The sequence below is a fragment of the Parus major genome, chromosome 8, assembly GCF_001522545.3.
Source record: "Parus major isolate Abel chromosome 8, Parus_major1.1, whole genome shotgun sequence".
Classification (NCBI taxonomy): Eukaryota; Metazoa; Chordata; class Aves; order Passeriformes; family Paridae; genus Parus; species Parus major.
Genome location: NC_031777.1, coordinates 3,195,459 through 3,211,204, shown reverse-complemented (window position 1 = coordinate 3,211,204; position 15,746 = coordinate 3,195,459). Strand labels below are relative to the sequence as shown.

General features: G+C 41.6%; 1 protein-coding gene across 4 annotated transcripts in view; it reads left to right on the top strand.

The window, feature by feature from the left end:
• RASAL2 (RAS protein activator like 2) overlaps positions 1–15,746 on the top strand; it is a 160,746-nt gene that overhangs the window by 34,835 nt on the left and 110,165 nt on the right. The window contains exon 1 of one of the 4 annotated variants that reach the window (XM_015636568.3): positions 2,560–2,783. The exons of the other annotated variants lie outside the window; for them this stretch is intronic. Coding sequence (XP_015492054.1) covers positions 2,735–2,783 — 49 coding nt within the window. The 5' untranslated portion in view covers positions 2,560–2,734. Of the gene's footprint in view, positions 1–2,559; positions 2,784–15,746 lie in introns of those variants that run through there. 4 annotated transcript variants of the gene reach the window in all.

Sequence of the window (15,746 nt, the reverse complement as noted above, 5' to 3'; positions counted from 1 at the left end):
ACAACTTGGAGTAGAAAAGGTTCCAGGGTGATCTTCTGATACCTAAAGGGGCTTCAAGAGAGCTGCAAGGGAATTTTTACAAAGGCATGCAGTGACAGGACAAGGGGCAATGGCTGACAGAGGGCAGGGTTAGATGGGATATTGGTCAGAAATTCTTCCCTGTGAGGGTGGTGAGGCCCTGGCACAGGGTGCCCAGTGAAGCTGTGGCTGCCCCAGCCCTGGAAGTGTTCAATGCCAGATGGGAGCAACCTGATCTAGCAGAAGGTGTCCCTGCCCATGGCAGAGGGTTGGAATGAGATGATCTTTAAAGTCCCTTCCAACCCAAACTGTCAAGTGAAGGGGAACAAAGGCAGAGAAACCCCTCTCAGTCCGAGTCTTAAGCACTAGCAAGTTTTTCCTGCTGAAATGGAAATGAAGGTTTGAAACTGTGTGCAGTTCTTCCATAATGAAGTGTTGCTTTTCAGGCTTGGATGGTGGAATGAGGAGAAGGAGCCCTTCAGCAAAAGGCCACTGGGCTTTCACACTGCTTGCCCTGTGCTCCCTTGCCTCTCTGCAGCTGGGCTTCTCTTACATGGAGGGTTGTTGTGAAACTTCTGCACTATATCTGGAAAGATTCATGTGAATTTTCTGGTTTTGTGACCAGCACTATTTGTTTTTTGACTCCAAACCCTCGATCTCACAGTTAACCATAAGGGATATCAGCAATTTAATCGTACTTTACTTTTATAAGAACTTAATTTCTCAAAAGGGGAGAAGAATCTGCTGTTGCCTTATTAAGAGAGTAAGAAAAAATGAGGGTCTTCAGTAGCCAGCTTTGTAAGATGGTAATAAAAAGGGTCTCTGAGTAGTTGCAGATCTCTCAGTGTTTTAGCTTAGATGTTAAAAAGGCCTTTTATGAGATAAGTGGTCTTTGAGAGAAAGACAAATAAAAAGCACATCTGAAAACACATAGGATGGAGCTCTTTCAGACAGGCACTTCTCATCATCTTGGGGCTGAACACTGCCCAGCTCCCAGCTTTCTCCTCACTCAGCCTTTTGTGCCAGCCACAGTGTGGCTTGGCTTGAGAAACCACAGAGGTCAGGCACTATTTCATTGGTGTTATCAGTGAAGACACTGCCTGCTGAAGGCTTCAGACCAAAAGCTGCTGTAACTGGTGTGCTCTCAGAGACAGGAGGAGTCTCGAGTGCTGTAAAGCCTTTCCCATCCCAGGTGGTTGGGGGAAGTCCACCTTTGGACTGGCATTTTCCAAGCACTGGATTAGTGTGAGCAGAAGGGCTGCTGTGTCTGTGTCCCAGCCAAGGTGAGAATGGTCACTGTTTGGCTGACCCTTAGGGATGGAACAGGATCCCCCTGTCCATCCTCCCCCCTCTCTCCTTCCAAGGATGCTTGGATGTGGCAGGCTTCCCTGATGGCAGCAGACATGGAGGTGTGGAGAGCTGCTGCTGGGCAGAGCAAATGGGCAGAGACACTGTCCAGAGCCACCCAGCTTGTCAGAGTCTGCAGCAGGGTCTCTGTGAGCACAGCGCTGGACACAAGCGGCTGCTGCTGTCTCTCTCATGGGCTCTGCTTGCCCTTGCTCATCCTGCCTGCACCCAGCATGGAACTGCTGGGGAGCCAGTGGAGTTGTCAAAGAAATCATCACCTTCCTTTGGAGCATCTTGGGTCAGTAGAACTTGACCCGTCTGCTCTCTTCTCTGTCAACAGAGCTTTTGTTGCCAGCATTGGAATAAATGTTAGAACCCTCTTGGTCTGTGCAGAAGGGTTTGGTGCATGCTGATGGTGTGCTCCTTTTGCTCAGAGGTGGAGCTGCCATGAGGTAAATGCCACAAAATGGTGGGGAAAAGCCACTGGAAGCTGAAGGAGCCCGAGGCTTTGTGTGGTGAGGTGGAGATCTCCCAGAAGACAGGCAGGCTGTGCTTGAAACACTGTTGGGGGGATGGGTTTGACTTCTGCCAAATCCCACACACTTTTTTCTGCCAGGCTGACCTTGTTCCTGGAGAGCTGGGGGCTGGCTTGTGGGGCAGGCTGGTGACCAAAGCCATATGCTCTGACCCGTACACAAGCTCAGCATCCCTCCTCTGCTCCTCCATTGCTGCTGCACTGGACGAGCACCTTCTCCCGGGGCTTGTTTTTGCATCTGCCTCCCCCTTCTTTGCCTTCTCTCCCTGGAGTGACTGGAACTCTTTTCATGAACACTTTTTGACCAGGCACATGGAATGCTTTTGGGACGCCTCGTACTGGAAATCCAGGAGATCTCTCCAGAGGAGGAAGCAGCGTCTCCTGTTTGTCTTGAGTTACCCTGTCACAACAATGGCTTCAGAATCTGCCTAATTTAAAAGCTAGTTTTAATCTGATGGGAAGATGTTTGTGTATTTAAAATAGTTATTCCTTGCTGGAGCCACTCCCTTCTTTTGTCCTTCACTGCTGGACTTTTCGGCATCACTCAGCTAATGTGCAGTGCTTGTTTACGGCCGAGATACTGGAGCATGAAGGAGGAAGTCGGTCCGTTTAATACTGAATCAGTTCCAGGCTTCCTGTGCGTGTGCATGCACGTGTGTGTGTGTGTGTGTGTGTGTGTGTGTGTGTGTGCTCAGCCCTGCTCCTCCAGTCGCTCTGCAGCCTCTGCAGGAAAAGCCACGGCGCTGGCAGAGACAAGATGCAGGTGTCTTTTTTTACCTCTTCCACCTGGTTTGGGCATGAGCAGGTTTAGGCAACACGGGTAAAAAATCCAGTATGGCAAGCCTGATGAGGAAGATGCTGATGCAGGCAAAGACATGGAGTGGTGAGTACGGAAAACATCTTGTCTGATGGGAGAGATAACTGCTCAGAAGGGTTTAGGTGCCTGGGAGGAGAAATGTGGTAGCAGGCAGAGAGCTGTTGGGTATTGCTGTTGTTTTCATCTTTCATCTCCTGGGTGAGACGGCAACCTGAAAATGCCAAAACCTCTGTCCGTGGAGAAGATGGTTATCTGGGTGAATGTGTGTTTAAAGTCTGTTTCTTAGCCTGCCCTGGGATTTCTGCCTTAGCTTGGCTCTGTAGCAGCAGCAGTCCATCTAATTTGGAAGTTTTGGAGGGAGTGGAGAGTTTGCAGGAGACAGGCACCATCTCAGGAGCATTTAAACTGTTCTGTGAGTTGTGACTGCACTGAAAGATGAGGTTGAGAAGAAAACAACACCGATGAGCTGTAGAAGAAACTCTTTTATTGCTTTGCTCCTGTTCTTTTGATTTGGTGGCAAGTATCTCTCTGGATTTCAGTAAGGTGCTCTCATGTTGCACGGTTACAGAAATTGTCATCAGCAATGTTGGATATTTTGGATTTTAAAATATTCCAGTAGCAGCACCAGCCTGTGCCTGTGGTTTCTCATTTAAATTTATGGTGTTTATCCAGCTCTTAATTGTGCAAATTAGTGTAATTATCAAGTGATTATATGCATACCCAGTGAATGTTTTTAAGAGGCTGTCTCAAATGTCAGGAATTGATTTTATTAGCCTTATGTCTTCCTGGTGCAAGCACCTTCCTTCGTGCTGCTCTTCTGTGAAGCAGGCATCCCAAACTGCCTCAACAGGAAACAATTTCTGCAGTGCCATATCTGAGGGAATGACTGCTTAATAGGGCAGAAAGCTCTTCAGTGCCTAATTAGGACTGATTAGGTGAGTTATCAAAGACTGAAACAGCCCTCCTGAAGCAGGACAGCTTTGCTCCGGGCTGGGATAAGGATAGGAGGACACAACCTGAGCCACATGTGGTAAAGTTTGTCCAAGTGCCAATTTTATCAGTGTGTGAATTTTAATGAAAAGTTGTTCTTGGAAATTAGGACTTTTGTGTGAGTTATTGGCTGGTGCCCATCTCTCCCAGGGCTGCAGCTGAGAGCATGGAGGGGGCAGTGTAGGCACAAGCACTTCTCTTGTTCAGGTTACGGACTGGATGTGCCAAGTTATTGTGTTGCCCTTTGCTGGGAAGGAGGTCTTGTTGGCAAATGCTGTTCCCTTCTAGCCCAAACTTACTGGTCTCTCCCTATTCATCCAGGATTTCTCAGAATCCATGACTTTCTGCCTTTAAGAAAATTGGAGTTAAGACTTGAAACAGAGTAATCTCCTTGATTGCATTGTGACAGATGCAGTGTGACAAATACAGGAAACTGTAGAGATCTCATTCATCTCTCTATAAATAGCTTGGGACTTAGGGTAAATTAACCAGTCTTTCCAAAAAGAAGCTGAGTGAAAATAAATGTCATTGAACCATGGAATGGTTTGGTTGGAAGTGACCTCAAAGATCATCTCATTCCAACTTCCCTGACATGGGTAGGGCCACCTTCCACTAGACCAGGTTATTCCAAGCCCCCTAAACCTGACCTTGAACACTTCTGGGGATGGGGCAGCCACAGCTTCCCTGGGAAACCTGTGCCAGGGCCTCACCACCCTCCCAGGGCAGAATTTCTTCCCAATATCTGATCTGACCCTGTCCTCTGGTAGTGTGAAGCCATTCCCCCTTGTCCTGTCACTACTGACTGCCCCTGTCAAATGTCCCTCTCCAGGTCTCTTCCAGGCCCTTTTTACTTCAGGGATAAGAAGAATGGAATGACTCTAGTTGAAATTTCACTTGAAAAAGTCAGTTTGAGAATTAACAGAAGGGGTTTTTTATAGGCAAGTTTAGCAGGCATTAAGTGGCTAGAGCACACATTTACTTTGTGTACATACCTTGTGTACATTTCTTCAGAGTTTTAGCTCATCAATGTTTGAAAGCACAATTCTTTGTGGAGGGAAACACAGCCAATAGAGCAACATGTAAATAACCTTGGCTTTGATAACTTTCAGCATCATTTCAGAACCCCTGGAGAGCTGTATTGTTTTGGGTTTTTTTCCCCCCTTAAATCTCACTGTTTACATAGTGGGGAGATGTGTTAAATGAGTTTTTTTAAATAAATGCCTGCAGGAAGTTAGAAAGTTGAGGATGCTGGGAGAATGAGGTGAAGGGAATGTGATCCTGGAACAAGTGTACCCATTGAAAAAGCACTTGGATAGGGTGAGTAAATACGGGCACTCATTCTGCCCCAGGGGAAGCATGTGCTTGAAGCCAGTCTGGTTTCTGCATTTGCAGGGAGTTGAGTGCTGGTCCCATAATCCCAACCTGCTGCCCAGATCTTCACAGCAGCCCATGGATAAAAGGACTGCTGCAATTAGCAGTCAGATTGAAAAAGAAATGGCACAGGGAGGAAAGATTACAAAGAAGCACAGAGGACACAGTATTTATTTTCCAGTGTTTATGGTATGGGAAGCAGCAAAAATACAGGTCTACACCTTATTTTGTTTTATCACATGTAATTTTGGCAGAAAAAGACACTGATTTTGTCTTTACTAAGTAGAGTCTTTAAGTGATGACCATTCTTCTTTATTTAGTGCTTTTCGTGTCATTAAAAAATAACATTTTCTTCCATTCTTTGGTTGTTAAGGAGGGGTTTACTTGAAGATCTGAAAATGATCATATGTTTGTGTGGTCAAAAATTATGTGTTTGATTAGCCAGCAACAACTTACAGCAGCTTTCAGAGATTTTAGGATTAATGAACTACATGAAATATCAGACTTTAAAAGGGACTTCTAAATGGTGAGTTCTCTATAAGAACAGATGTGGTCAGATACTATTTCAGCAGAACTTCTATTCCACATACTTTGAGACAGTAGGTTTTTTAATGGCCCCTTGAGAATGTATTATTTTAATATAATGAAATATTTTTAATGACTCCTACTAATGTATAAATATGTTTAAGGTTGGTTATGGTGTAGAACTGGCGAGCACTTCATGAAGTGGTGGTGAAACTGAACATTGTAAGGTTTTGATCTTTATTTAAAACAAAAAGGTTATAAAATATCATGGTCAAAATGGCATTTTGCCAGCCTAATAAATGCTGCTGGATCCATCTTTCCTCTCTTGAGATCCCTGCTGATTTTAAATACTCTTTAATTTGCCTTTCTGCTGGTGTACAGCTGCAGAGAAAATGCAAATTGTTGTTTGTACACTAAAATAAGCTTCAGCCATGCCCTAACTAAAGAGACTTTTAATTCAACTGAAATTGGTTGTTTTTGAACATTATTCTTTGTCTTATATAAAAATACAAACTGAATGGGAAACTCACTACGTTAAAGAACAGCAAAGCAGCAAAAGCTTATTGAGAAGGACTAAGCTAAGCAGTATCCTTTTTTTTCTAACTATGAAAACAAATTTCATATTTGTTTATTTCAGCTGCATCACCACAGCTGATGCTGCCATATCACCTGGAGGTTCTGCAGGATGGCAGTGGATGCAAGAAGCCATTAAATGAACTTTCAAGTTGTCCCATCAAAGCTCTCAAATAGCAGAAAAATAAGTCTTAATGGTTGCACTATCTTTACATTTCTGTAATGTAGTTACAGAATAATAATAATAATATAGAATAAAATATGAATATTTTTCTGTTGGCAGGTAAATAATGGAAGTAACAGGGATCTCAGGTAATTTTATTTAAGCATCAGGAATATCTTCTGTCTGAGAGTGCTGAGGATGATGTATCAAGGACCTTTACCCTTATAGAGAGGAGTTTGGCTTTTAAGGGTGGTAGCCCCTGAGCTGTCATATCAGGATCCATGGCTAAGGGAGTTTCAGTATGGATTTAATCACCTGAGGGCAGTGATTCATTCAAGTGGACATGTTATAGAACACTTTTGCTCAGAAAAGCATCTCATTTAATGACAGTCTTGCAGCACAGGTATCAGAAATATTCTAAATCTGTTCAGCATTTAGCAGTGCTGCATTCTTCTGTCATGGAGCCATCAGAATCCTGTCTGCAGAAAGGCTTTTAATGTTCTTTAAAAACAAACAACAACAAAACAAGAAAAAAAAAATCTGTTTAAAAATAACATGGTATTACCTTGAATATTGGTTGTTTTTATGAACCTCCTAGCCAGGCACAGAACGTTGTGTGCTATTTCCTCTGCAGACAGATAATTGCAAGAGGGAGAGGAAATTGAGCCATGTAAAGTAAAAAAATCTTAGTAAGTTCTTATTTTTGTTTTCTGGGAACTTAATATATATTTTTATTTTAATTCTTCTTTTTTAATAATGAAAACATTTTAGCCTCTTAAAAAAAAAAAAAAAAAAAGAAAGGTTGGATTAGTAATAAATCACTTTGGCAATAAATTGTATTTATGTCTCTGAAGGTACCTTACATTAAAAGTAAACTATTTTCCTGTTCTTGTATCTCTGTATCTTCTATTCAGTAAGGAACTACTACTTGTATTGTTCCAGTCATTTTCCTTGTGGAGATAAACTTGCAGTCACTTTCTGACATGACAAAACACTAATTATTGCTTCTGGTATAAACACTGGAAGTATTTTGGTTCACTTGTCAGTGTATTCAGTTATTATTTTGATTAAATTTGTAATCCTGAGGGTTGTTTTCAGATAACAGTAAGATAATTAGCTTTGAAAATGAGGTTTCTAGTTTCAGTTTTAGCAGGGCCTGAGAGGAGATAACAGATGATAGCCTAGGTAGTAGGAAGAGTAAATTTAAACTGAGTTTTGTGAATACTGAAAGTAACTCTGGGGCTGAAAGTTATAATTAGGCTCGTGAGAAAAAATACAAACATTAATTTCCTGATTATGTCTGTAGATTTTAAAGTCTTAAAAATCCCTGAATGAAACTTTTGCCATGGCCAGGTATTTTCTGGGGCAATCTCAGGCAGCTCTTTGAGCTAAATTCAGTTTTTTTCCTGAGTAAGTGCTTTAAATAACCATTCTTGCTAAATTGCAGCTTTCTACCTGTCAGATTTCAAGAGCTCCACATCAATCATCAAATGTGTCTGGCAAAGTAATGGCAGCATTAGACCTGTCTGTGTCAGAAGCTGCTGCACTGGAATTTCTGCTGCTTCTTTTTTCCTTCTGGAATTCTCCTTCTGGAATCTCTGGAGTTAAGCTCTTGAGATAATGAGCACATATTTCTTCCTTCTCTTCCCTTGCCCTTTCTCTCTCTGTCGTGTTTCCCCCTCTTATTTCTGGCTCTGAGTTTCTGAGTTTTAAATGCACATTTATTCATCCTTTAGTGAGACATTGTGTTGTGCGTCACTATTCTCTTCTGTATCGCTGCATAAATTCTGCCTGATTTTCCCCATAGTGTGGTTTGTGTTGATTGGAGTCAGTTATTTTACAAGGAACCCTTGCATTTAATTGTATTGCATTTAATAACAGGAAAAGAATGTGAGATCAGTGATTTCCCTTCCCCCTGCCTTTTTATGCCTTTGGTGGGATTACCCAAAAATTGCCACCTTCTGGTTCATTCAGAAGTTCCCCTAATATTGATGCAATACAAAATTTAGAGGTCTTAATGATAAAAGAACTGCAGCTTCTATTTTAATGTTCTTTCATGGCCAGCTTAAAAAAGAGAAAAATGTAAGTTTGGTGTTGGAATAGAAATTTTTTGCAGTATTGAATCTATTGAACTGTGACTCATTTGATAGTCTAGAGTTGTGATTATATAAGAAGGACTTTCAAAAACAGGCTGAAAGCAGAGGTGCAGGCAGATGAACTCTCCTGTTCAATTCAGTGATCAGTCCCTGTAAATGGGAATTGAATGCATATGGACTATTCAACTGTGAAAAGTACAGTCTACAATGGGAAAGCTTGTGGGATTTAATCCATTTTTTGGCTGTGTCTGATAGTTTGTTGCATGGGAAGGGCAGAGGAGAGTAAGTGGGAAGAGTAACTGAAAGAGCCCAGTAGGGTAGAAGAATGAAGGACAGAAATAAACCCAACTTTTTTCCCAGTGAATGTGACAAAGATTCTGAATAAGAAATTGATGTGCAATCATCTCTGCATAAATCATGCACTATTTCTGGAAAACTTCTTGCAGACTTCAAATTCCACTGCGGACTGATTAGTTAACAAAGCCATTTTAAGAGGTATTTGTGTCCTCCCACCTTTCCTTACAGGTTCCTTTGATGAGCTTGAAACTGTGGAGCTGTAAAACCACAAGCACCAAAGTGAAATGTTTTAAACAGCTCAGAACAGCAAAGTGCTCCTTGAGGGTCAGCTCATGGCCAGAGCTCCTGCAGGGTTCAGGAGCCCAGGGGGAGCAGTGAGTTTTGGATTTGCTGGCATTTTCCTGTACTTCTGAGATCCAGTAAGTGTTGAGTTGTTGATTCTCTCTGGATTTCACAGGCTTAGTTATCCTCCTTCTGTCAAGATGACCATTGCAGCTTTGCAAAGTCATTCTCTGCATACCTGAATTTCCACCTAAACCACTAAGAAATGCTAAATTGGGTGTACAGTTCTACCATTTAAATGTGGTTTAGTGGCTTGGCAGGGGGTGAGTTGTTATTCACTTGATAACAAAAGCTGTTTAATTTAGGCACAATGAAAGTTTGAAAAGTGGTTGGAACTTGGGGGAAAAGTGTTGGGAGATCTTGTACCCTGACTTGTGAGTACACAGTGACTCATGGTGTTGGCTCTGGGAACAGAGCATTCCACTTCTCAGCTGCTTGGGGAACATCATGTGTGGATGATGGGGAACAAAGAAAATAAGAAAATTGAGAAAGAGGAGCTCATGCCTTCTGTGCATCACAAATACAGCCTGCATCTAATCTTTAGGGTTCCAGGCAGGAAAGACTTGAAATGCAGCCTCAAATAAGATAACTCTTTATACCTAAAGACTGAATAAGAGTTATTTTAGAAATCAACAACTAAATTTTTTTAGAAGTGTAAAAGCAATTGTGTATTTACTGTAGGACAGTAAATATCTTTAGTATTATCAGTTCTTTTCTTAGCACTTTGGTATCAGTAATTTCTTGCTCATCTGTGAAAGTCTGAATCCAAAAGTTAAATGGCAGATGTGCAGTTTCCCACAGTGATGTGGCTGCATCTGGTAGGTGAATTTATCACAAAATCCCAGAAGGTTTGGGTTGGAAGGACCTTAAGGCTTATCTTGTTCCATCCCCCTGCCATGTGCTGAACACCTTCCACTATCCCAGGTTTCTCCAAGTCCCATCCAACCTGGCCTTGGACACCTCCAGGGATGGGGTGGCCACAGCTTCTCTGGACAACCTGTGCCAGGGATTTCCCACCCTGACAGGGAAGGATTTCTTCCCAATATCACATCTAAACCTACTCTCTTTGTGCATATAAGTTCAGTTAAGTTTTATATGATACAAGCTGAGACCTGAGACTTCTTTCTAGTGTAATAATTAAATATTCAAGCCCTCTTTATTGAAACAGTTCTCTCAGTTCTCCAGACTGTCTTGCCCACTTTCTATTCTGGCTGCTGTGTTCATCTGTTGTGAGAACTTCAGAAGTATTTTTGACAGGCCAGGTAAATGCATTAACAGATGATCTGAAAAATCCCCCAAACCAAACCACAATTTATTAAACTCTCAAGGTGATTTGTTAAGTCTTATCTTGGGGATTGGCTTTTTTTTTTTTATTTAATTGCAGCAAATTATATTCCTTGAGAGGTTTATGTTTTAAGAAGATAAACTCAGATTTGTCCTTTTTTTATCCCTTTGTCTTCTACTACAGTTTATTCCAGAGGAATAATCAGTTTTCTTAAGTCAGTTTTCTAGACAGTCAAGAAGGTAGAAGAAGAACTTGATATACTTGACAGCTTTTCAGACAGGAAGAACTTGATTTTGTTCTGGTTTCAGTTGTCCCTAAACGTGTGTTTGTACAGGGAGGTGAGTTTTGGCCCCTGTTGCTGGGCATCGTGCCAGCTCCATGATGGTGAAACCACAGCAACTTCTCATGGGTCTCAAAACTGTGTGTGAACCCTGAGCAGCAGCACCTTTTAGTCTAAAGCTGTTTGTGACTGGCTCTCTGGCTGAGGTGCAGGAGGGCACAGCTGCTCCAAAGCTGTAGCCTGAGGCATGGGTTGGAAAGGAGACTTCTCTGTGTGTTCCATCACCTTTCCTACTTTTCCATGCCTGGTGTGAGCAGGAGAAGCACTAACTGGGTCCTTGTGTCCCCTCCTTTCCCACACATCAGGGTTGCAAGTGGGGAGAGGGTTGTTCTGAGCTTTGGGATCTTTTCCTTTCATCCTTCCTTCCTGTGTAACCATCTCCACCCCCAAATTCTTCTGGCTGCTGATGGTCAGAGACTATTTTGCAGGAGGCTTGGCCAGTTAATCTTTGGTCCAGAGATGAGAAGTGTAGGAGGAGGTTTAGTGACTCTGACCAGGGTTTTCATAGTTAAAAAAACCTGGATGCATTAGTATGGAATAGAAGTAAATAGAATAACCTAAATTTGGCCCAGGGTTGACTTACAGGGTTTCTTCTCTGTTTGTAGCATTCCTGACATTGGCATTGTCCTGCTCTGTCCTCACTTGCTGTGAAGTGAGGAGAGAACAGGAAGCGAGGACCTTGTGTTCATCTAAAGAGGTGGTGTTGGGAATGCCAAATCCAGAGGATTTCCTGGCCTTTTTTGTTTTTCTGGAAGGAATAAAACAAAACTTTAATAAGACAAAAAATAAAATCCTTGTCTGTCTGCCTCTTCCCTTGCCACTCCCCACCACTTCTGCCTTGTGCACCACCAGCCTGGGGTGGGATGTTTCCAGGCTCCTTTTTGAAGATATTTATAAATAAGTTGAGGTCCATATGTTTGTTTTTTCCCAAATGATTTCTTTACTGTAAGTCATTATATTTCTGTGTAATTGATCTATGTGTGGCAACTTGCAACTGGGGAGGGAAGTCACAAATGGGTTGGGCCCGTGCTGCGCAAACATGGAAAAAGGAAATAAAAAAAATAGTTTGACAATAGTAATGACAGCTAGGGACAGAAACTTGTTAAAAAAAATACAAGTTAAAACTAACTTGCTTTGAAACAGTAAGAATAAATGGGATGCATAACTGTTATGGACTAAAATAGAGCAGGGGAATAGAGGGCATTGATTTCTCTCTTCTAGCCTCAGCCTCCCCAGCAAAATATGGCTTATAAATATCCATAAATCAAGAAGGAAAAATACACTTTAAGATGTATTTTTAGCATGAAGGAAAAGCATTTCAGTGGTGTTCCTTCCCATATACTGTGGTTATAAATCCCTTTATCTTGGTGTACTTCACAACAAATCAGGATTTCAGGTTTGGTGTCCTGGTACGTAGACTTTTGCTTCCAAACACAAAAGGGGGGAATTCTCTTTGTTTTTTGTATGCTTTGGGGAAGAGAGGGAATACATGGCTGGACATGTGCTGCAGGCAGGAATATCTGGTAGAAAGATATGAGCCACAGCAGGGCAGGGGGAGCAAATGCCCTGCTGTGTCCCATGTAAGGAGATTAGGTTAAGACTGCAGCCTGGACTGAGTAAAAATTAGAAAGGATAATGCTGCATTAATTCACACAGGTCTAGCTTCTGTAGCACAATGACAAAACAAAATTAGTAATAGCCTAAAAATATAACCCTGAATAAAAGAACTTTCTCCTCCTCCTTTTGCCCTGCGCTCCCTCCTCCCCTCATTTCCTGCTTGGGCACCCGAAGTTGGAAACTTAAGAGTGGGTTTTGAATGGGATTTTTCTTCCTCCTCCCATGCCTTCATTTGAAAAAAAAAAAATTAAAAAAAATTAATTTAAATAATTTTTTTTAAAAAGCCTGTTTCTGTAGCAGTGACTCAGTCCTGCAGTGCCTATCTGCCTTGTGTCAGGCATGGGGCTGTCTGGGGGAAGCAGAGTGTGCACATACCCAAAGTGTGAGACAAGCTTTGAAATTGCACCAAGCGCGCTCGGAGCATCAAATGTGCCGGATCACGCTGCGATTCCAGTAACAGCCAGAGCTCTCTTGGCTCCCAGTGGGAAAGTGGTCACGCTGCTCAAAAAGGGGAGAGAGGCCAAACTGCACATTCATTTGGATAATTAGGTAAACAGTAAATAGGAGAAGGCCTCTTCTACTCAAACTCCATTGTTTTTCCCGAAAAGTCTATATTTAGATTTGGCAACCAGATTTATCACAGTGATTGGTGCATTGTTTAAACAAGGTCACCGATGTGTGTGCGTGTTTATCTCTGCTTAACTGGATTGCTTATTTGAAGTAGAAATACCTCCAAAAATATTATGCAGAGCTCTTGAAAAGTTGTGTACTCGTGCCCCAGAGCACGTGGTCTTTATTAGAAAATAGATGCAATTATTCATGTTTGGTTTTGCAGCTTGAAGTCCTGAGGGATTTGTACATAAAACTGTGGAGATTTGATTGCATCCTGATTTTATGTCTCACTGGTATATGAGCATTTCATATATGTAAAAACCTTTTTATAAGGCAGAGATTATAACAAGTTCCTAAGTGAATCCAGACGGGTGCTGTCCTGTCTGTTGGAATTGGAATACTCATGCTCATTAATTTTTAGTCAACTGGTGGCTGCTTTTGTCTTTCTGAGACCCAGAGTGCCTTTGTGTTTTATATCTAGAGCAATTATTCTGGACTTGTTGGCAGGTTGGTTTGAGACTTCAAGGTACAATTTCAAAGTCAGACTTTATTGCTCACAGCAGTTCCATGCTGCTTGGTGGGGATGGAGCATGGTTTACTAACAGTGCCAGTGTGGTTAAGGTAAAAATAGCAAATATCAGTTCATTTTCCCTTTTACCGATGAAGTGAGAAAACAAAAAAAGGCATTTCAGAAATGTCAGCTGGAGAGGATTTTGCCCAAAGCAAAAGCATGAAGTTCTGCAGGGTTTATTTCCTTCATTTTTTTCATGGTTCTGTTATACCTTTTGGTTAAAATTTCATAATTTTTTTTGCAATGAAAATAGCTGAGAATTTATTTATTTTAAAAGAGATTGCTCAACAGTGGCTGCCTATTGAAAGTATTGCTCGCACAGACTTAAAAATGGGATTTGGGAAGGATTGACCTCAGAGGGAGGCAGTTCTGCTCATCTGTTGTTCACACCTGATGAAACAAAACAGTCATTTTGGAACTTGAAACTGAAGTGATCTCTGGTACCATAATATTGAATGAAAAGACACCACAGAGATGAAGTTCTTGAGCATGGCTCTCTGGAGGATGGGGCTCCTTGTGCAGCTGCCACCCACAGCAGTCCTGAAGGTGGCCTTGGTGGCTGGGGATGGCTTTGTGTCCTTTTTCACAATGCCCACTTCTTTGTTTTGTCCTGTGGTGAGGAAGTGTGTGCACGTGTCACAAATGAGTTCCTTAAATAGTCTCTGAAAGAGAAATTATCTTCTTTCTCTTCCTCCTTCCTTCCTGTCCATTCAAAGGTTGAAATTCTTCTGTATCTTTCCCTTTTGGGGAGAGACTCTCTCTGTACATTTAAATTCCCAGGCCAGTGCTGGGACATACAGGTTCATCTCTCAGCGATCCTGTGGTGTCAGAGCCATGTCCTACACTGGACATCATTCTTCAAATTGCAAGCACAGAGGTTCAGCCAAAAAAACCATTCTGTTTTGGTGCCTGCAGGTCACCTTGCTTCCTCCCTTGGCTCTACTGCCAGTGCTGGAATCTCCTCCAGGCCTGGCGCCGGGCTGGCAGCAGGAACATCTTCATCACTGTCCCTGACATGTGGCTTCTGCACTGATCCAAGGCTGTTCCTGACAGACAACCTGTGGAGAGAAAACTCTGCTGGTTAGAAGGTTATCTGCATTTTAAAAATGCTCTTTTTATTTTCCCTGCCCCCTCATCTCTTTTTTTTTTTTTTTTCTCTTTTGGTTGTTTATTTTACTACTTTCCCAGTGCAGTGCTATAGCACCTGGAGTTTTACACAGAGCCTTTTTCCATGCTACTCCTAAGTGTTTTAATTTCAGACTTCTGGCATTTTGAGATACCAGGTTGTTTCACCTTTCCTCTCTGGTTTTTATTTCTCCATTTAGATGAAGATTTAATCCTAACTTCCAGCTGTCACTGATTTGTTGTCAGTTATTGCACTTTAATTTACGGATATTAACACAACATTCCAATGGGTGTTAGGATAGTTCTCATCCAGCTCAAGGAATTTCCCTACCTAAATACAGAGCCTAAAATAATTCTAGATTTGTAAATTCTTCCTTGTGTTTTGCTGTCTAGGGACATGGCTTAGTGGTGCACTTGGCAATTCTGAGCTCGTGGTTGGATTCAGTCTGAAAGGTCGTCACAGCAGACAGAGAATTTCTATTACTGGTGGTGTTTAGATGATAAATTCAAGAATTTAATTATGCCTGTTGCTAAAGTTCTTTATTTATATACACTGTAAGAGTACACTCTCCAGTGATTTTGAAGAGTGTTGTCAATTAGCTGGTGGCTGTCTTTTGTTGCCAGTTGGCCCTTACAGTGGGATTTCCAGTGTTTGAGAAGCTTTTAAAACATATTTACATTTTAAAATGTATTTACAAAACTAGTGTTTTGTGAAGGAGTTGTTGATATAAAGATAGTTTATTCATTCTAAAAAAGGATAAAATAAGATAATAAATAAATTATAAATAAAATAAGTTAAATAAAATAACAGCGACAGAGACTTTAATTTAAAAATACACAGAATGAAATTGTAAACCCAGCTCCTAACATCCTTGGTGGAGAGTTGGTAGGTCTTACTTTTGCAGAAGTCTGCAATGAGGATATGTTCCTTTCTAGTTAGATAAAAATAAAGGCTGGAAAGTTGAAATAAATGCACCTGCTATTTGGGCATAGTTACCAAGACCATTTTTGGGATGTTTACCCATTAAGTCGTCTGTATACTATAATTGTATTTCCTCCCCTAGTAGTTTAGGCTGTAGTTGGTTTGATGAACACAGGGATCACATCTAGCAATAAAACTGT